This window comes from Neomonachus schauinslandi, chromosome 1 (assembly GCF_002201575.2).
Source record: "Neomonachus schauinslandi chromosome 1, ASM220157v2, whole genome shotgun sequence".
Lineage (NCBI taxonomy): Eukaryota > Metazoa > Chordata > Mammalia > Carnivora > Phocidae > Neomonachus > Neomonachus schauinslandi.
In genome coordinates, this window is record NC_058403.1 from 214058315 (window position 1) to 214078196 (window position 19882).

The window sequence follows — 19882 nt, forward strand, 5'->3', positions numbered from 1 at the left end:
CCAGGCATCAAGATCCCCGAGGGCTGCGTGCGCCGCGTGCTGCAGGAGCTGCAGCTCATGGATGCGGACGTCAAGCGCAAGAACGCGCGCTGCCGGGGCTTCCCCGCGCCGCTGCCCGCCCTGCGCCCGCTCGCGCTGCCCTGCGGCCCCGGCGAGGTTCTGGACCTCACGTACAGCCCGCCGGCCCAGGTCTTCCCGCCGCCCTCGCCCTTTGCCTTCCCGCCCCCGCCCCCGGACCCCGCGCCCGCCCCGAGTGGCCTGCCGCTGGGCGCCCCGGACACTGCCGCGGACCCCGCGGCCCTGGCGCACCAGGGCCGCGACATCAACTTCAAGGAGGTGTTGGAGGACATGCTGCGTTCCCTCAACGCCGGGCCGCCCACCGTTCCCCCTGGGCCGGGCGCAGGGGCAGCAGGGGTGCCCGGTGGGGGCGGGGGCGCCGAGCGGCAGAGCGTCATCCAGTTCGGCCCCCCCTTTCCAAACTCCTAGGCCCGGCAAGCGACCGGCAGCCGGTGTCCGAGAGGAAGCTTAGTTATCTGCAATACGCACCACGTCCACAGGGACTCTCCTACCCACGTGGGTGGTAGCGGGGCCAGGCTCCCCCGCTGACTACCAGGGAGGGGGGCTGCGGTGCCCCTCCTCCAGTTCCGGAGGCCTCCACTGCAGTGCCTTCCCTGCCGGCGGCTGGGCAGACCCCTCAAGATGCTGCCCGCCTTTCCGGGCTCTCCGAGGCAGTGCAGGTCCCACTCAGGATGACTCGGGGTCTAGGCTTGGGCAGGGCCTGGGGATGGGGGGCCCACCCTCCCTGTGCCTCTGTCCTCTCCTGTCCCCCAGGCCTAGGCAGGGGCTCCCCAACCCACCTCACCCCACCCACCTGACAGGGCCTGGTCTGACCGGAACCCCTGAAATCCACAAAACTGGGTGGCCCCAAGAGCTGGAAACTCAGGAAACCCCAGGTGCTCAGGGCCCTGCCTTCTCTGGGGGGCTCCATGGGACAGACCCCTCCCCCCATTAATATATGCAATTCTTCCCCACTCTGTTTGCTCCCTAAATTATTGCCCGGCCACCTCTCCCAGGCCCCAGAATCTGCCGTGGAGCTGGCGGTGTGGACGGGCCCCCTGGTTTCTATGTGTATTTATAATGAACTCAAGTGTACATATGTAAAGAGATCTTTTTTAAATATATGTGCCTTTTCACTACTTCCCAGATTGTCTGCCTCTCCAGCCTGCAGAGATAAGGGGGGGGGGGCGCCGCGGCATGCCTCCTCCAGGAGCATTTAGCCGATGCCCGCAGTGACCCCACTCAGGGGTGGTCGAGGTGGCTGTCACCTGTGGAGGGCATCCGGGGTGGGTGAGACCAGCCCACTCCTCTCCCAGGCCCATGTGAGGCCAGGCTGGAGGAGGCAGGTCCCCCAGGGGCCACTGTCTGCTGTCATCTTGTCACCACTGTGGCAGGCCGGCTGCTTCCGGGCTAGCCGTGCCAGGCTACGGTGGCTTGGACCGGACGTTGGTCGCCTCCTGCCTGCTTGAGACACAAACCCCGCCTGGGACGCTCCTGGTGGTGCCCTGAGACCAGTTCCTCCCATCGCTGGTGTGCCCAGCTGTGGTCCCCACTTTGGTTTTTTCCCCAAGGTTGCCTCAGGCAGGTGGGGTAGCCCAGGAGCAGGAGGGCCCTTCCTGGAAGCCACCAGGGAGCATACTTGGGTCTGGCCCTGAAGTTAGAAGGGTCTGTCACCCGCCAGAATGTGGGCAAGTGAGGAGCCAGGAGACCCCAGGGGAAGCAGCTTAGGGTGGCTGGGGTTGCTCTCAACCTGGTTATTCCAATCCTCCAGCCCCACCCCTGTGCTACTGACCTTTACTGCAGATCCTGGAAATGGGGGAGGGGGGGTGCGTAGGCAGGGCAGGCTCAGCCACTCTCCAGCCATGCCATCCCCCACCCCCTCGCCAGGAGGCCCACAGCCTCCCAGGCCCCCCAGAACAGGGACAGGGGCCCATCCGAAGGACCCTCCTGGCCTCAGGCCATTCCCCACCCCTCCTGGGGCGAGGGGGCTGTAGACAACACTCCCCTGCCTCTGTCAGATGAGGCCCCGTGGGCGGGCCTCAGTGCCCTGACTCAGTGTCCAACAATGAGGCCATTGTGCCCGGCGTGGCTCTGTGCCCAGACCAGCTTGGCCTGATGCTCAGCCCCAGATGCCTGGCTCCCCCAGTGGGCAGAGCCCACAAGGCCCAGGCCCCCTGACCTTCCTCTCCCGGCACTGGGGAAGACTGGCCCCAAGCAGGCCCTGAACAGCGGTCTCCCAGCAGGTTAACACCCTGGGCCAGGAGTAACAGCCAGTAAATCCTATTACCTCCTCCAGGATCAGCTCTGCCTGCACTCAATGGGTGGGGCTGCTAAGATTAGCAGCAGGGCCCCAGGGCAGACACAGCCCTAGGAGCCCAGGGCGCTCAGAACTCAGGAAAGCCTGGGGAGCTGCTGGGACCTGCCCCTGAACTAGAAGGGGCCCGGGGCAAAAGGCTCCCCCACCTGCCCCCCAACCCCACCCCAGGGAGGCAGGAGCACGCAGCAGGCCAATTTGTACGTTTTATTCCCACAAGATAACCAGGAGTGGGGGGGGGCGCCAAGCCTCGGGCCGGGCCGAGGAACCTTCCTCCGGCAGGGGGTGCACGCCGAGTTCTCGGGTCTGCCCCACCAGCGGGCTGGTTTTCAGGCAGACCGTCATGGGTGCCGGGTAGAAGGCTCCGAGGGGCAGGGGCCGCGGGGGGGGGGGGCGCATACTTGTGGAGCTAGAGGTAACAGGGCAAGTCCTTCTCTATTACCTGTGGGGAAAAGGGGGGGTCAGGGGTGGCCTCTCCCCTCGGCCCCCACCCCCCAGAAGGTTCAGTGGAAAGGTACCTACCAGGGGCTCTTCCATGGGACCATAACGCTTCACCACACAGCCGTTCTTGTCAATGAGGAACTGCCGAGAGAGGCCACGTCAAAGTGGGGAAAGCCAGCAGTCGGGGGGGGGGTGGGGAGGTTCTAGGGGGGGCTGGGGGCAAGCAGCCCCCCACCTGCTGCCCCATTTGGGCCAGGGCTGGAGCACTTTGGAGCAGGGCACTGAGCTATGGCTGAGTAGACAGGGGCCCTGGGGGCAGGAGCCAGCCCTGGACACAGTCCTGGCGGGTCCCCCCCTCCCGTCCCCCCCAACTCCCAGTCTCCCCTTACCTTGGTGAAATTCCATTTGATGGCACTACAAAAGCAACGTGAAGTCGTGAGGAATCTGGTGGCAAAGGCGCTCCCCCCACCCCGGCCCCACCCGGGGAACCGCCCTTCCCTCTCCTCTCCCCTCCCCCAGCCTCCCACTCACTTTCCCAGGATGCCCCTGCCCTTGGGCTGGACTTTCATCCACTTCCACAGCGGGTGAGCATCGTCCCCATTCACACAGATCTTGCTGTACATATCGAATTTGACATTATAGCCAGCAGCGAACTCTTTGATCTCCGCATTACTCCCTGGCTCCTGTGGCAAGCAGGGGTGTGGGGGTGAGTGAGGAGGAGCCTGTGCTCCCGTTGGTCCCCTCTGCCCACACCGGGACACCCGGGGACACAGCCAGGAACACAGCCAGCCACGCACCTGCCTCCCGAACTGGTTGCAAGGGAAGGCCAGGATCCGTAAACCGCACTCAGCGAATCGGGCGTGCAGGTCGACAAGCTGAGTGTAGTTTACTTCTGTTTTGCCTCATTGCGAGGCCACGTTGGTGACGATGCACACGAAGCCCCTGAAGGTGAGATGGGCCAGTGAGGCCAGGTCAGGGCTACCAACCTTTCCCCTGCCTCTCCCACCGGGCACTTGGGTACCCACCGGTACTTGTCCAGGTTAACCATGCTTCCATCGATGTCCTTGGCGGAGAACTCGTGCATAGACTGAGCACAGCGCCAGTCGTCTCGGGACGCGCACTGCAAGGCAAGGGCGCATGAGCGGCGTGGGGACTTCGGGCCGCCGAGCCCGGAGCCCACTGCCACCTGGCCCACTCGCCCGGCCCGGGGTCCCCGGAGGAAGGGCTCCCAGGCGGATCTGCGCCCAGAAAACCAACTCCCCAGGGCAAGGAAAAACTGAGGACTCCTCCTCCTCAAGGGTGCACGCCCTTTGCGCAAGAGCGCACATTGGAGAGAAAACACTGAGGCCCGGAGAGGGCTTGGGGCCGCGCCAGGTGCCCCGGCGACGGGGCTGGGGCGCCGCGCGCACCGGGTCTGGGCACTCGGCGCTACAGCCGCTGTCCCAGGTCGTGAGCTCCGCCTGCCCTGGCCTCTCGAGACAGGGCTCCTCCCGCCGACGGCGCGCCCTCTTGCGCCCGCAAGCCCCCGCCTTCCGCCGCCGGGGGACTCGGCGCCGCCGCCGCCTGCCCCGCCACCGGCGCCGCTGCCCCCTGCGACCCGGGGAGCCGGCGGCCGCGCGGCCCATGCCCGACCGCCTCCGGCCGCGCCTGTGCCCACCGAGGGCCAAGCCCGGGGGACAAAAAGGGCCGGTCGCCAGGGCGCCCGGCCGCCCGTCTGTGACGCCACCAAGCAGGGCCCCGGGGCCGCGCAGGGAGGGGGAGGGGCGGGGACGTCCCGCGGCGCGTGACCCGGGGTTTCCAGCCCACCGGGCGCCCTCCGCTCGCCGGGCCCAGCCGGGGACGCCAGCGGCCGAGGGCGCCCAGCCCCCCGCGGCCTCGACGAACCCGGCCTCGCGCGGCCCGCAGCCACCCAACGGGGGTTCCGGCCGCCCAAGCCCTGCTCCCGAACGGCCCCCGCCCGAGCCCACCGCGGCCCCGCGCGCCCGCCCAACGGCCCCTCGGCCCGCCGCCGGCGCCGCGCTCACCATGGTGCTAGCCAGACCCGGCGCGGCCAGGGTCCCGCACAGCAGCGCAGGCTTCAGCAAGCGGTACAGGCGGCTAAGGTTCATCACGGCGGCAGGGGCGCCGGAGGCAGCGGCTCCTCCCCTCGCCGAGCCGACCAATGGACGCGCGCCAGGGGGCCTCTCCTCCCCGCCCTAAGCCACGCCCACAGACCCCTCATTGGTCGGACGCGCGGGCGGGGCGGACCCATGGTGACGCCAGCCAATGGGAGGCCGGGGCGAGGGGCGGACGGGGTCGAGGCCGGGGCCAGGAGGCGGTGTCACTGCCGTGGGCGACTGCGCATGCTCGCCGGCGGGCGGACTGTCGGGTCCACGCAGGCGGCGCGTTGATGGGTTTAGGACAGTTATCCGGGTGGTTGACCGCAGCACCGCGGGATGCCTGACAACTTGAGATAGTACTGGAAACCCGTGGTGGGGGGCTCGAACTCGCAGGAAAACCGCCCCAGCTCTTTGAACACTGGAGGTTTTCTTTTAAAGTCACACGGGGTCGGACTCCGGCTCCCTCGCGACTGCGGTGTCGCTGCGGGGGCGCCTCGCCCGGCCCGTGGGCCCAGAGAAGGCCCGAGCCCACCCAGCTCGCCCTTAGAATGGGCACGTGAGCCGGGGGGCACTAACCAGGGGACCGTTAGCGGGCCCCGGCGGCCACGAGGACGCGCAGGTGTGTGCCTGGCGGGTGTGTGCCGGGCAGGAGCGGCACACGCCGCAGAGAGTTGTCTGCGCGCCCCACGGTGCACGGCGGTCCGCGCACGGGGCCGGAGTGCTCGACCTCTGGGCTTACGACTTGTTTTCACTCCAGGTTCTGGCCTTTGGCCGGGGCGGTACAGAAAACAGACCCGCCTGGGCGCCTGGGTGGTTCAGTCGGTTAGGCGGCTGCCTTCGGCTCAGGTCATGATCCTGGAGTCCCGGGATCGAGTCCCGCGTCGGGCTCCCTGCTCGGCGGGGAGTCTGCTGCTCCCTCTGACCCTCCCCCCTCTCATGTGCTCTCTCATTCTCTCTCTCTCAAATAAATAAATAAAATCTTTAAAAAAAAAAAAAAGTAAACAGACCCGCCCAGTCTTAGGACCCGAGTCAAGGAATTCCTCAGCGGCCCGGCCGCCCCCACGCCCACCCCACGCCCACCCCACGACCGGCCGTGACTGGACTTTGACCTGTGCTGCATCTCGCCCCCTCCCGGACCCTCCGGGGAGCTTGGCTGCAGAGGCCACGGGCACAGGACTCTCTGGGCTTGGCTCACTTGGGGAGCCAGCGAGACCCCCTGTCTGCCTCCCACCCAGGCCGCCCAAGTGCCGGCCAAGTTTGGTGGTGAAGGCAGCGGAATGGGGAAATCCATTCCAGGGGCCGCTTCCCCATTCCTGGTCTTGCACGACCTCCGCACAGGGCTTCCTACCTCCAGCCTGGCTACCAGAGGCCCACTTGTCCGCGGCACCTCTTGGAGGGGAGCCCCCATTGTCTCTGCTGGGCAGCCTCGTTTCTCAAAAAGCACCCAGTCCCCCTCTACTTCTGCCTTCCTGGAACGACAGGGTGGCATGGCCACATTGGTCTGACTCACTGGAACTGTGCTCAGGCCTCGCCAGCGTCTCGGGGGTCCTGAGGCCCACCTGCTCCCATGAGCCCTTTCTCCTCCCTCTCCCTAACGTCCACAGTCCTGTTGCTGTCTCCACCTGCCACCCATGCCTGAGCCCTCCCGGGGGACCATCCAGGTCAGCCCCCCTTGGGCCCAGCCACCCCTGGCCCCAGGTTCCAACAATCCTGCCTAATCCCCTTATTCAGATTTGCCCATCATTCCAGCAACCTAGACAGATGCCATTTCTCCCATTTTAAAATCCACTCCTAGCCCTCTCCCTGTCCGCCTTTGGCCCCCTCTCTCCTTGGCATCTACGTCCACACCTCCAGCTCCTTTACTCCCATAAATCCCACTCTGGTCGGGCCCCCTCCTCATCTGCCCTCGTCAGGGTCACCAGTAATGTCTGCTTGTCTAACCCCGCCTAATCTTCAGGTCTGCTCAGACTCGCTGTTTGGTGGCCTTGTTGATCACTTTCCCTCCTCCTCCTCCAGACACCTTCTTCACTGCGTTGGAGGGCACCTGGCAACCTCTTTATTCCACTTCAGGAGGGTTCATGTAATACAGCTGGCACTTAGTGCTGCAATCAGTAGCCAGGTCCCCTGGGAAGTGGGTGCTGTTCTCGTTCCTGTCCCACAAGGCAGGGGGAAGGGAGGCATTTAGGCAGAAAAGGGTTGAGTAATGTGCCTCGGTTCACGGGGCCGGGATTGGCCGCTGCTTCAGGGTCTGTGCCCTCCCCTCCTCTTGGCCTCTGAATCTTGGCAACGTTTCGGATCTGTTTGGTGACCTCATCCAGGCTCCAGTCTCCAGTGACTCCCACATGCCTGTGTCCACTTGGACCTTGCCCTGGATTCCAGACTCATACCCCATTGTCTCCTTGACATTTCTCCTTGGGGCAACAAGAACCTCCTTCTTTCTCTCTTTCAATTTTATTTTATTTTTTTAAATATTTTATTTACTTATTTGACAGGGAGAGCCAGAGAGCACAAGCAGAGGGAATGGCAGCAGGAGAGGAAGAAGCAGGCTCCCCACTGAGCAGGGAACCCTATGTGGGACTCCATCCCAGGCCCCTGGGATCACGACCTGAGCCAAAAAGGCAGACGCTTAACCATCTGAGCCACCCAGGCAACGCTCTTTCTTTCAATTTTAATTTTAATTTATTTTTTAATTTAATTTTATTTTTTTAAAGATTTTTTTATTAATTTATTTATTTGACAGAGAGATAGAGAGCACAAGTAGACAGAGAGGCAGGCAGAGGGAGAGGGAGAAGCAGGCTCCCCGTGGAGCAGGGAGCCTGATGCGGGACTCGATCCCAGGACCCCGGGATCATGACCTGAGCCAAAGGCAGCCGACTAACCAACTGAGCCACCCAGGCGCCCAATTTTAATTTATTTTTAATCTATGCCAATGTGGGGTTGGAACTCATGCTCCATCAACTGAGCCAGCCAGGTGTTCCTGAAGCCCCATTCTTTTTTTTTTTTTCAATTACTTATTAGAGAGAGAGAGTACATGAACGAGTGGGGGTTGGTGCAGAGGGAGAGGGAGAGAGAGAATCCCAAGCCAACTCCCCACTGAGTCGGGAGCCCAACTCGGGGCTCAATCCCATGACCCTGAGACCATGACTCTAGCTGAAATCAAGTCAGAAGCCTAACCAACTGAGCTACCAGGCTCCCCCTGCCCTCTGCCCCCAGAGCCCCTTTCTTATCTGCCGCCTACACCTGTTTCTCCCTGGTCTGTCCGTCCTGGTCCCAGCAGCTCTCTTCCTCCTCCCTCTCTGTCTCTCTCTTCTCCGCATCCTGTTCATCTGCAAATCCTGTGGGGTCCACCTTCAGAACACCAGGAGCCTGCCCACGGCTCACCCCTACCCCAGTTGGAGCCCCCATCTGTGGCCAAGTGGCCCTCCCCTGTCCCCTGCCTGGTCTCTCTGCTGAAATGCTGACGGTGGCTGAAAAAGAAAACCCAAGCTTTTCAACCCAACCAACAAGGCCTCCCAGGGTTTGCCCACTACACCCTCTGACCTGCTCTCCTCCCCCTGCCCCCACAGGCCTCCTTGCTGCCAACACACCAGGCAGAGTGAAGCCTCAGAGCCTTTGCACACACTGTACCCTCTGACCGATACACCTTTCTTCAGACGTTCACACAGCTTCCTCCCTCTCCTTTGGCCTTTTGCTGGACTCTCTCTTGCTCCTTGCCTTCCCTGACCTCCCCGCTGAAACTGAAAATCTCCCATCTGGCTTAGCTCCCGTATTCCATTGCACTGTCACCTTCTAATGCTCTTGTTGTGGTCGAGATTTCTATTTTGTCTCCCTGGAATGTAAGGGGGGCTTGGCCTGTTTTGTTCACCGTCTCTGGGAATGTATGGCTGAAAGAGAAGTTCCTGATGGCCTCCAGTGGGGCGAGCACTGAGCGGGGAGAAGGGCGGATGCACAGTCGGGGCTGGGGCTGTGGATATGCAGGCAGAGGCCTGCTGGGTCTCAGGGGATAGGACAGGGGGGAGACAGAGGGGGGAGCATTTCCTGAGCCCAGGGGCTGTGCCAAGCTCCGTCCCTTTAGATTCTCAGCTAACTCTCTGAAACGGGGACACTTTATTTCCATTATACAGAAAGGAAAACTGAAGCTCCCGGGCATTAAGTTGGACGCGGCCCACAGCAGTTGGATGCATATTTACGGAGGGCCTGCTACGTTGCCCGGCCGTCCCTGGGAGGCAGGCGAGGAGGCCGCTGATCGCGTCCGAGCCTCAGCTTCCCCGCCCACACCTCGCTTCTGCCTCTCCCGATTCTAAACTCCCTACCCAGACGGGCGCTGAGCCGAAACTACAACTCCCGAGAGGCCCCGCGGCCAAGGCCACGCGAGAACTGCCGAGGCGAGAGTGGGCGGTTCCGTTTGCTCGGCTCTCGCGCAGCCAGCCGGCGCCCTCGGAAGGCCCGGGCTGCCCTCGGCGCTGCCGCTCCCGAAGGTCTCTGGGGCCAGGCGTTCGCTGTCGACAGCCCTGCACGGGGCGGCGCGGGGCTTGGCTCGGCGCAGGCGCAGTCGGCGCGGGTTCTGCCGCGGGCGCAGGCGCGTTGACGGGGGCGGCGGCGGCCATGGACGACGAGGAGGAGACGTACCGGCTGTGGAAGATCCGCAAGACTATCATGCAGGTGCGCCTGCGCGGCTAACGCGGGGAGGGCGGGCCTCGCTGCGCCGGGCGAGCCGGGCCGCGGCGGCTCGGGAGGGCGGCGGGAGCGGGGGGGTCGGGGAGGGGACCCCGCGGGGCTGCGGCCGGCCCCGGGGGAGGGTCTCAGTCGAGCTGAAGAGGGGAGGCGGCAGACCCGCGTTCTTCCACTCGGGCGTGCTCCCGGGCGGCCTGACACGGAGCCCCAGAGCCGGGGGCGTGGGAGGAACTCTGCGGGTCAGCCGGCCTGACCTGCCGCCCAGGGGTGTTTCCGGCCCGCGGCCGCTTCTCGGTCTCGGCCAGCAGCTTTGAGTTACTCGGGCTGATCGGGACGACCGAGGGCAGCAGCAAGCCGGCTGAGCGTCCGCGCGTGCCAGCGGTTTAACCGCCCCGGGACTCAACCCAGGCAGCCGCTTGCAGCGTCCCCTTACCACTTGGCAAAGCTGCTCTAAGAGGGGCGCCCGGGGGGCTCTGCGCCGACAATCAGGCCAGGGCCCTTCTGGGGGGAGGGGGTGGTGGGCGCGGGGCCGAGCAGCAGCTCTGACCTTCCCTTTCTCGTCTGGGTCCTCTTCAGTCCGCCCGCTCAAAGCGCCCTGACTTCTGAGTCCTGGCCCTCAGCCTTTGTCCCCTCTCCCAACCAGAGTCTGCCCTGGCCTGCCCTGCAGCGCCCCTCCCACCCCTCTGCCTCCACGTGCCCCAGACCCCCGGCCATAGATAGCTCTGCCCCGGCTTCCCAATCACAGCCTGTCCCCGAGGCTCAGGGTAAGGTGACCAGCTGTGTGGCAGCTGGCTCTGTGCAGGAGCTCTCTTGGGGTGTGTCCTGGTCTTTGTCCCCACTTTCCGCTTCCTGTCTGACCTCTACATGCACCTGTCGCACCGGGCCCCCAAAGCCCGTGTCATCCTCTGCAGGGGCCTCACCCGGCCCGTGCTCTTCCCGCATCCCTCCTCTGTCCGGAGCTCACTTGGCTAGTCCTCTCTGCAGCTGTGCCACGACCGTGGCTACCTGGTAACCCAGGATGAGCTGGACCAGACGCTGGAAGAGTTCAAGGCCCAGTTTGGAGACAAGCCGAGTGAGGGGCGGCCGCGGCGCACAGACCTCACGGTGCTGGTAGCCCACAATGACGACCCCACTGACCAGATGTTCGTCTTCTTCCCAGGTGAGGGCCTTGCTGGTCCGGGGTGGCTGTGTGTCTCCTAGGGGCCACATTCTGGTAGAGCCATCCAAGGGCCTACTCAGGGGTCAGCTCGTAGCAGCTGCCTGCTGAGTGACCCAGTGTCTACACCGACCCTTTTATTCTGCCCGTTCTGGGAAGAGAGCTCTTCCTCCCCACTGGGGATGATGCCATTGATCTCTGAACTTCTCTGAGCACTTTTTCCAGTTCTCTGCTGTTTCTATCTTGATGGTTTCTCTGTCCAGCAGGGTTATCACAGGCCTCCCCGGTGGGCCCCCAGCCCCCTCCTGATGTCAGACTCACCTCTGTCCTCTCTGACCCCACATCTTCCACTCTCTGTGCTTCTCATTCGCCGAAGCTCCTTCCTGTGCTGCTGCAGGGTTCTCACCCTGTCCTGGGCCCGGTACACCCCCCTCACCACACCCTTTCCTCCTTGCTCTGCCTGCTCAGTGTCCGTCTGTCCTCCTCGGAGACCCGAGTGCAGGTGCCTCCTCTTCCAGGAGCCCCTCTAAGCTCCAGGTCAAGCAAAGAGCCCACCACGGGGTGTCCCAGGACCCCTGTGTTCCTCTGTCTTGGCCCCTACTGCACTGAGGCGGCCTGATTGTAAAGCCCATAAAGGCTGGGAGGCCTTGTGTGTAGTGAGCACTCTGGGGGCCCAGCTCTCTGCCTAGAATCGCGGGGGTAGAAAACATTTGCAGGATGGACCTAGCACGTGTAAGGCATATTTACTGGAAGCCTTGGTGCCTAATCACGTGCCTCCCCGTGGAGCTGTCTCAGCCTCCTCAGACTCTGCCTGGTGGCAGGGCCCTCCCTGGAGTTGGACAGGGGTACGTCGTGTTCTCGAATGGGCTCCAGGACAGGACTGAGTTTCCTGCTGTGCTAGTCCACCTGGACTGTTGTAGCAGAGCCCCACGGACTGGCGGCTTCGACATCACCCTGATCCCCTCCCGGTGCTGGAGGCATGACGTCTGAGACCAGGGTGTCGGCAGGGCTGGGTCCTCCCGAGGCCTCTCTCCCTGGCGCGTAGACGGCCGTCTCCGTGTCCTCACGGGATCGTCCCTGTGTGTCTCTGTGTCCTCACATCTTAGAAGGCCACCAGTCTCGTCTGATTAAGGCCTGTCCTAACAACCTTGTTCAGATTTAACCGTCTCTTTAAAGACTTTGTTCCCAAGTACAGTCATATTCGAGGTACCGGAGGTTAAGACTTTAACACGAGGATTTTGGGGGACACAACTCAGCCCCTGACACTGCCTGTCGGGCGAGTGAGGGTCTGAGGAGATGTGCTGCACGCACGTGAAGGCCTGGCTGGGAGCCCCGCACACATCCTGGAGCTGGCAGCCAGTTGTTGACCTTCTGCTCGGCTCAGGGTCCAGTGGGTCTGGCCGTGCAGGGATGGGACCGTGGTCCCTCAGGTCAGCTGACTTCACATCCCTTCTGAACATGCAGCCACCTCGGCGGCACCTAGACCAGGCGAACTGCTTCCTCTGGGGGTTCGCAGACCTTGGAACCACTGAGGCACCGGACCAAACAGATTCACAGATCCTAGTTCCAGAGAGGATCCATTAGGTGGGGAGGTGCAGGGGACCTTCCAGCTCGCCAGCAGATGTGGAGGAGAACCAGCACCCTGGTTCCCGTTGGGCTCGTGGGGAAACTGAGGCCCCAGGGAGAAGAGCCTGTTCCCGAGTGGCCCTGGGACGCCTTGGTGAGGTAGAGCTAGGATGCAGGGCCCCCCAGGGAAGAGGGGCCCTTGCAGTGTAGAGCACCATGTGTTCTGTCCGCAGAGGAGCCTAAAGTGGGAATCAAGACCATCAAGGTGTATTGCCAGCGGATGCAGGAGGAGAACATCACCCGGGCCCTCATCGTGGTGCAGCAGGGCATGACCCCCTCCGCCAAGCAGGTGGGCGTGCGTGTGGTTCCCCCCCCCCCCAGGTGGGGGGTCGTGCGCCTCACGTTCCCCCTCCCTGGACCCTGCTGACAGTCTTCACCCAGGGTTGGCACGCTGCCCGCCGGCCCCTGGGGGTATCGGCCCCGTGTCCTGATGGGGCCTTGAGAGCCTGGGATCTGGGAAGGAGCGGCTCTCCCAGTGCTCTCACGGCCGATGCCTGCTGAGAGAAGCCAGAGCGGCGAGGTGGCCCGTGTGGGCGCCCGCATCCCGGAGTGTGGGCTGGACAGGTCTGGCTGGAGGCTGCTGTTTGGGGTGGTGGGCGAGCGAGCGGTCTCGTCCCTGTGCAGAGTTCTCGCAGTCCTACCAGCACAGGGACAGCCCCGGGAGCGTTTTGTCAGAGGTCACTGTGACACCAGGCTGAGACCTTGGAAACGTGTCGGGGCGGGCGGGCTCTTCCTCCTCGAGAAGTCCCGCTGACCGGCGGTGGGATTTCCTGATTTATGACGCGTGGCACCTTACTGAAGTGTGGAAGTAAGCCCCCTTTGGCCGCCAGCCCACCGTCAGCCTCTGGGGAGGAAATGGGGTGGCATCATGTTGGTCCTTGGCCGTGCATGAGGGTCGGCCTCTCTTCCAGTCGCTGGTAGACATGGCCCCCAAGTACATCCTGGAGCAGTTTTTGCAGCAGGAGCTACTCATCAACATCACGGAGCACGAGGTAGGGGGCTGCTGGGGGACGGCAGCGGTGTGGCCCCCGCCAGATCGTAGGAGGCAGATGGGGATGTGTCCGGGCACTGGTGCTCCCTGTTTGGGGGTGAAGATCTCCGAAGGAAGTAGAGCGGGGGTCTCCGAGTGTGGCCCTGGGTGGGAAAGAGCAGCATCGCCTGCGAACCTGCCACGAGTCAGGAAGCTGGGGGGCGGGGGGGTGGAATCTGCTGCCCCAGGGGCCCCCAGATTGTGCCCCACAGCCATCTGCATGAGCTGCAGGCTCTAGTGCCTCATCCACGTGTGGAGCCGGGAGCAGGGCGGGACTGCAGCCAGGGCCTCTGTGACGTCCCTGAGCGCCTTGGGTGGGCGGTTCATGCCAAGGAAACAGCCTGCGGCCCGCCCTGCTCCCCTTTTCTGTGTGGGGGTACGATGGGGTCTCTCGCACCCCTGGAGACTCAGCTTCTCCTCTTGGCAGCTGGTCCCAGAGCACGTCGTTATGACCAAGGAGGAGGTGACCGAGCTGCTGGCCCGGTAGTATCCTTTCGGCCCCTGCCCTGGCCCCTCTCCTCCCCTCCCACCCGCACACCCGTACCCGCACCCCAGCCAGTGGAGCCTGGGTTTTTCCCTGACTGAGCTGCTCAGTAAACTCCGAGAGAACCAGCTGCCCAGGATCCAGGCTGGAGACCCGGTGGCCCGCTACTTCGGGATAAAGCGAGGGCAGGTGAGACGTTCCACCCCAGCCCCCTCTAGAGCCAGGGCCGTTGCTCCTCGCCCAGGCCCAGGGTCCACTGTGAGGCCCCGCCCCAGCCCCTGCTTTCGTGTGTCCACAGGTGGTAAAGATCATCCGGCCCAGTGAGACCGCAGGGAGGTACATCACCTATCGGCTGGTGCAGTAGCCGCCCGGCTCACAGGTGAGATGTGCGCTGTGGCCACGGGGCCCGACGGGACGGGGGTGGGGGGGCTCTCCCTTTTGGGGTGCAGGAAGGGCCCATCCAGGAGTGAGCCCCGTCTTCCCATTCCCCCCCAGTCCTCTGTGTCACCTCCTGGGGGGCCTGGTCGGCAGACCCACTTCCCGCTCGGCTGGTCTCACCTCACACAACAGACGTAACACGTGGTCGTCCTTCCTTCTCTCTCCCGCCCTGCGGCCTGGAGACGGATGGGGCTGTGGCCACCGCCGCCGCCCTCCAGGAACCTCACCACTACTGCTCTGGACCCCGGGGCGACCTCCCCTGGATGCTGAGCCCCACCCTGGACCCTGCGTGACCGTGCCTCCGGAGGGGACAGGATGCCACGGGGAGGCCTGCAGCAGCCGGTGACCCACAGCAGTCCTGGCTCAAGTCTCCGGCCAGCCCCCACCCCTGTGGCCCTAGGGTGGCCCTGAGGCCGTCTGAGCACAGCCGGGGCAGCAGGGAGCGAGTTACCATTTGATGCTGGGTGTTTTTAAAAATTAAAAGTATTTGTGCAAGTAAAGTGGCTTATCTGGAGAAGCAAGGCAGAATGACAAGTTTGCAGTGAGTGGCCTTGCTCGAGGCTCTAGACCCTGGGCCTGCCCCCCGCCCCCCAGGGTGGCCATGTCCAGGCACGTCCCTGTCCAGTCTTTGGTGGGGGTGGGCAGCGTGGGGCGGGGCAGTGCTGCTGGGCTGCTCTCAGCTCTATTCCTGGTGTTTTCCTTGCATCAAAGTTTGTGGTCAGGTTATGCAGTTTCCCCATTAGTGTCTAGTTTCAGAAGGCCTTCCTGGTTCGGGTTAAAAGGTTTGCTTTTCTTTTCGTTTTAACAACGGCTTTATTGAGACCTAGTTCACGTACCACGGCGTATGCATTTGCAGCACACCACTCAGTGGCTTTTAGACCTTGTCATCACCCCAAAAGAAACCCCGTCCCCATCAGCCGTCACCCCTCCCCAGCCCCCACCCCCATGAGCCCCCTTCCCGTCCGCGGACGAGTCTGCTCTGGACGTGTCACCCACGTGGACTCACACCCCGTGTGGCCTTGCGTGTCTGGTTCCCTCCCTGAGCGTCGTGGGCTCGGGGTCCGTCCCCGGGGCCGTGCGTGTGGGCGCCTCGCTCCCGTCTGCGGCCGCGGGACGCTCCGGTGCGTGGGGGACACGCTGTGTGTTACCTGTCCAGCTGCGCACACCCACATTCTACTTACCCGTTTACCCTCCGCGGACACTGGGTTCATCCGTTTTCGGCAGTGACTTGTGAATAACGTTGCCGTGGGCGTTCGTGTACACGTTTTGTCTCGACGTGTGTTTTCATTTTTTCTGGGTGTGTATCTAGCCGTAGGATTGCTGGGTCGTGCGGAAGCGGGTCACCTGGTGGAGAAACCGCCAGGCTGTTTGGCGGCCCGTGTCAGACCCGCACGGCCTCGGCAGCGCTCGCTGCAGTGAGGTCGGCCTCGCTGTGTGTGGGATGCCTTCTCCCTGATGACTAACCACGTGAGCTGTTCTCTTGGCTCAGAAGCCACGTGCATGTCGTCTGTGCAGGAAGGTCTGCCCGCCCCCCGCGTGCCGTGTAGTTGGGCTGCACGTGTCCCTGTTGCTCCCGGCACGCAGCCACGGGTGTGCATGTGTGTCTCTCATCACATACACACTTGGCAGAGGTGTGTTCTGTGATTTGGATTTCTCAAAAATCTGTTCATAAGTTTGGTGCATTTACACGTGGCCTTAAATTCTGCGATGGACTCCTGGGCCCAGTGTGACACAGGGATGCACTTTCCCCTTGGACAGACCGGGCTCTCGATGCCTTGTAGGATGGCCAGTGGGTCCTCCTGTGCATGCACACAGGTCCTCTCCCACGGATCCATCCACCTGTGAAAGGTAGACCTTGTCCCCTGCCCCCCCAAATACACATGCGCTGTTTTCCAGAGTCAGCTTGTCCAAAGTAAGCCAGACCCCAGGAGGTCCCCGGAGGAGTCCCGTCCACACAGACAGAGAGGAGAGGGTGGGAGCCGGGGCTGGGGCAGGGGGTGGGGAGTCCGTGCTTCACGGGGACAGAGTCTCCGTGTGGGGAGATGGAACGTTCTGGAGACGGAGGGTGGGGGTGGGGAGTCCGTGCTTCACGGGGACAGAGTCTCCATGTGCGGAGATGGAACGTTCTGGAAACGGAGGGTGGGGGTGGTCGCAGGACAGGGTGAGTGTGCTTCATGCCGCTGAGCTGTGCGCTTAGAGACTCCTCGCGTGGCTCGACTTTGTAGTCAGATGCGTTCTCACACAGCTTTGCATGTTTATTTACAAACACACAAAGAACAATTAAAACCCCACTGTGAGGAGAAAAGACCAATAACCACATTTTTTTTACTGTGGTTATATTTCCAGTTCTGGGCCAGATGGTCCCTGCTGTACTTTGGGCAGTGGGGGCCACAGGCAGGGCGTAAACGCGTGGACATGGCCGTGTGCTGTTAGCCAGCGTTGGGTCGCTGTTTGCTGGCTCGGTGACCTCCTTTTCCGGATCTTTCTTCGCTGCTGCAGAGCGTTCTGTCTGGCACTGATGCTCAACTGAGCCGGGGGGTGGCCGGCCCCTCTCCCCAGCCGTTTATGTCCTGATGGGTGTGAATTCCATCTAGTTTTTCGCAGCAAATGAGAGGTTGGGTCTTGCCGCTGCTGAGCCAACCTTGAGCCTCCAAGATCAGTGCAGCCGGGGTGAGGGGTCAGTAAGAGGAATTGGGGAGGGTCTTCGGCCGCCGCTGGCTGAGGGTTCACTGTGCTGCCCCACAAGGTGGCCGTGGCCCTGAGGCTGCTCAGTGTAAAGGAGATTTGCACTTCAGGTGCTCGGCCCGGCCACATTCCAGGGCTTAGTAGCCACGTGGGGCTGGTGGCCGTCAGCCCAACAGCCTGAATGGACAGCGTTTCTGGAAGGTTCCACCAAGCAGCGCTGGGCCAGAAGTTTCTAGGAAGTGCTTATTTGACGCCTGTGTGTGCACAGCCAGCCTCGAAGGTCCCTAACTGGGCTGTTTTACTGGAATTTCTCTTCCTGCGAGTCGTCGCCAGCGAGGCACCGAGGAGATGCTAAGTCGACTGCGGCCCCCTCCCACACCACCAGACAAGATGGGCTCAGATTTAAAACTTTATTTTAAGCAAAATAAACGTGCATTTGAAAATCTACGTTGTGACCCAGGACAGACCTCGCCGCGTGCCTACACCCTCCGGGGCCCGACGCTGCCTCCTGGCCCCTGCCATCTGGCTTCCAGCGTGGCCTCCGTGGTGGCCCAGTGGCCGGTGGGGTGGCTGGCCCCGAGGGCAGGGCCACTCAGCAGAGGCGTACGTGGCTTCTCCGTCCACATGGCCCCCAGCACACAGGCAAACGGGGCAGGCCTCAGCCTCACCCCTTGCTCCCGGAAGCTTCTGGAAAAGGCAGCCAGCAGTGTCCTCGGTGCACTGGGCTTGGAGCAGGCCTCGCGGGGCCTGGACATCCACAGGGACTGGACATGCAGTGCCCCAGCTAGACACAGTCCGGCTGCCTCTCCTGGCCTGAGCCTGCTTCGACCCGCCCACCGCGGAGCCTCATGGCGGGCAGCCGGACCTCGGCCGTGTTGTTGCACTGGTTGGTGTTGTACTCGGAAAGCTGCTGGGCCAGGCCCTCCCCGGCCGCGGCTGCAGCTCCCAGCTGCTCCTCGCTGCCGCTGCGGCTGCCCTGGCCCTCCTCCACGCTGGCCTCGCTGCCCGGCTTCTCCAGGAAACTGAGGCGGTGCACGGCGCCCCCGTCCGCTGGGGACAGCAGGTCTGAGGCCTCCTCCGCCTCGGAGTCGGAGTCATTGGAGGCCACCTGGGGCTCTGGGAGGTCAGGAAAGGCGGGGGGCGCGGGCGGGGGGAGACGGGGCAGACGGACATGTTGTGACCAGGGGGGCCCTGGGGCCCACCGCCTGACGTGCTGTCACCCTCACCAGGCCCGGCTCCCTGCCCCGGCGCCGCCCACCCACAGCCAGAGGGGCAGGCTCCGCGCATGGGGTGCACGGGGCGCCCGGCGCTGCTGCCGTGTGCGGGGTACCCCCTCTGTGTCTACACAGCACCTCAGAAAGGCATCTCCTGGCTGGTATTTGCGGCAGGTCAGACAAGCCCTCTCCGTGGGAGACAAACCCCCAGCCACGCGGTGCCCAGGGACACCGCCCAGCAGCCTGCCTGGCCGTCCCCACCGCTCACCTGGGCCCCGGTCCGCGGCCTCCTCTTGCAGGGGGAGGGCGGCCCCCGCACTCGCCTCTGGGTGCGCCGTCTGCACCGTGGCCTCAGCCCGCTGCACATACGTGCCGTCCTGCAGGTGGCAGAACAGGGCTCGGGGAGGGCCCGGGACTCGGGCCCATCCCTAGCTCTGTCCTCAGTGTTGTGAATTGACTGAAAACTGAAAAAGCCTAAACCTTGGTAGCACCCTGTGCAAGCGTACATGTGATGACACCGAATCCCGTGCCGCACACGGGCTGCGCTTGTCCCCCTGGGGCAGCAGGCCGAGGCCCCGCGTGGACCCAGCGTGTCTGGCCGCCCCTGCACACCCACAGGCCCCTGGAGAGGGAGGACGGGCCCTCCACGGGGACTGGAGCATGAGCGAGGTGCTGGGAAACCAAGCACGCAGAGCTTGTGGAAGTGAGAACCGGTGGCCCAGCAGCCGGGCAAAGTGGCAGGTGGACCCGGGGGGCAGCACGCGAGCCCGAGCCTGAGGATGTGCTGGAGGAGCAGGATGGGACGGGCTCCAGAGGCAGGTGGGGGAGGCGCGGCCGCAGGGCCTTTGCACCGGCAGTGGAGCTCCCCCAGAGTTGAGCCCCCCTTGTTGGTTCTTTGCTTAGAAATGTCTCTGAGAGGGGCGCCTGGGTGGCTCAGTCGTTAAGCGTCTGCCTTGGGCTCGGGTCAGGGTCCCGGGGTCCCGGGATCGAGCCCCGCATCGGGCTCCCTGCTCAGCGGGGAGTCTGCTTCTCCCTCTGCTGCTCCCCCTGCTCATGCTCTCTGTCAAATAAATAAATCTTTAAAAAAATAAAATTCAAGGGCGCCTGGGTGGCTCAGTTGGTTAAGCAACTGCCTTCGGCTCAGGTCATGATCCCAGGGTCCTGGGATCAAGCCCCGCATCGAGCTCCCTGCTTGGCGGGGAGCCTGCTTCTCCCTCTCCCACTCCCCCTGCTTGTGTTCCCTCTCTCACTGTGTCTCTCTCTGTCAAATGAATAAATGGAGTTTAAAAAAAAAAAAATGCCTCCGAGGCCCCTCCTGACCACCCTGCTGAAACCAGGGCTCTTGGTCCCGGCCCCCCTGGAGTGGGCAGCCCTGGGCCCCACCACCACCCTCACCTGGCCCCCAGGCACCTCCTCGGGCTCCTCCTCGAAGATCAGGCCGTAGTGGGCAATGAGGGTCTCCACAACGCGGGCCTGGTGGGGGTAGTCGACCAGGGAGGACAGGGACACGGTGGCCTCGGTGGGCCTTGGCCGCAGCAGCGTGGGTCCAAACACAATGCCCAGGTTCCCTGGAGTCATCTTGTTGTCCTGCTCGACCTCCACGATCCTAGGGGTCACGCGGACTCAGGAGCAGGCATGAGCAGAACCCCCGGCCCCTGCCCGCC

At 63.5% G+C, this 19882-nt stretch overlaps 4 protein-coding genes across 8 annotated transcripts in view; 2 read left to right on the forward strand and 2 right to left on the reverse strand.

Moving 5' to 3' along the window:
* The window catches only part of SBNO2 (strawberry notch homolog 2), a 37242-nt gene extending 36061 nt beyond the window's left edge, over positions 1–1181 (forward strand). For both annotated transcript variants that reach the window (XM_021705321.2, XM_021705322.1), the window contains one exon: positions 5–1181. In XM_021705321.2, the coding sequence (XP_021560996.2) occupies positions 5–486 (482 nt within the window). In that variant the 3' untranslated portion in view covers positions 487–1181. The remainder of the gene's footprint in view (positions 1–4) is intronic.
* A 1383-nt stretch (positions 1182–2564) lies between these two features.
* Positions 2565–4943, reverse strand: GPX4 (glutathione peroxidase 4). Of its 2 annotated transcripts, none has more exons than XM_044918470.1 (7): positions 4837–4943; positions 3838–3932; positions 3610–3754; positions 3344–3495; positions 3202–3226; positions 2894–2953; positions 2565–2813 (listed from the first exon to the last, which is right to left on the reverse strand). In XM_044918470.1, the coding sequence occupies exons 1-7, from the start codon at positions 4918–4920 to the stop codon at positions 2781–2783; spliced, it is 594 nt and encodes a 197-aa protein (XP_044774405.1). In that variant the 5' UTR covers positions 4921–4943; the 3' UTR covers positions 2565–2780. The 2 variants fall into 2 exon arrangements, with proteins under 2 accessions (XP_044774405.1, XP_044774401.1); XM_044918466.1 differs by lacking the exon at positions 4837–4943 and adding an exon at positions 4222–4437.
* Positions 4944–9472: 4529 nt separating this feature from the next.
* On the forward strand, positions 9473–14884 carry POLR2E (RNA polymerase II, I and III subunit E). 3 transcript variants are annotated; one of them, XM_021705087.1, is made up of 8 exons: positions 9473–9573; positions 10570–10744; positions 12541–12656; positions 13279–13359; positions 13825–13883; positions 13992–14070; positions 14180–14260; positions 14452–14884. In XM_021705087.1, exons 1-7 carry the CDS (start codon positions 9517–9519, stop codon positions 14243–14245), a joined length of 633 nt encoding a protein of 210 aa, XP_021560762.1. In that variant the 5' UTR covers positions 9473–9516; the 3' UTR covers positions 14246–14260; positions 14452–14884. The 3 variants fall into 3 exon arrangements, with proteins under 3 accessions (XP_021560762.1, XP_021560763.1, XP_021560764.1); XM_021705088.1 differs by having other exon boundaries at positions 9474–9573; positions 14538–14883; XM_021705089.1 differs by having other exon boundaries at positions 9474–9573; positions 14377–14467.
* Positions 14885–17406: 2522 nt separating this feature from the next.
* The window catches only part of ARHGAP45 (Rho GTPase activating protein 45), an 11330-nt gene continuing 8854 nt past the window's right edge, over positions 17407–19882 (reverse strand). The window contains exons 6-8 of the mRNA XM_021705542.1: positions 19614–19824; positions 18487–18595; positions 17407–18120 (exon numbers count right to left, since the gene is read on the reverse strand). Of these exons, the coding sequence (XP_021561217.1) occupies positions 17789–18120; positions 18487–18595; positions 19614–19824 (652 nt within the window). The 3' untranslated portion in view covers positions 17407–17788. The remainder of the gene's footprint in view (positions 18121–18486; positions 18596–19613; positions 19825–19882) is intronic.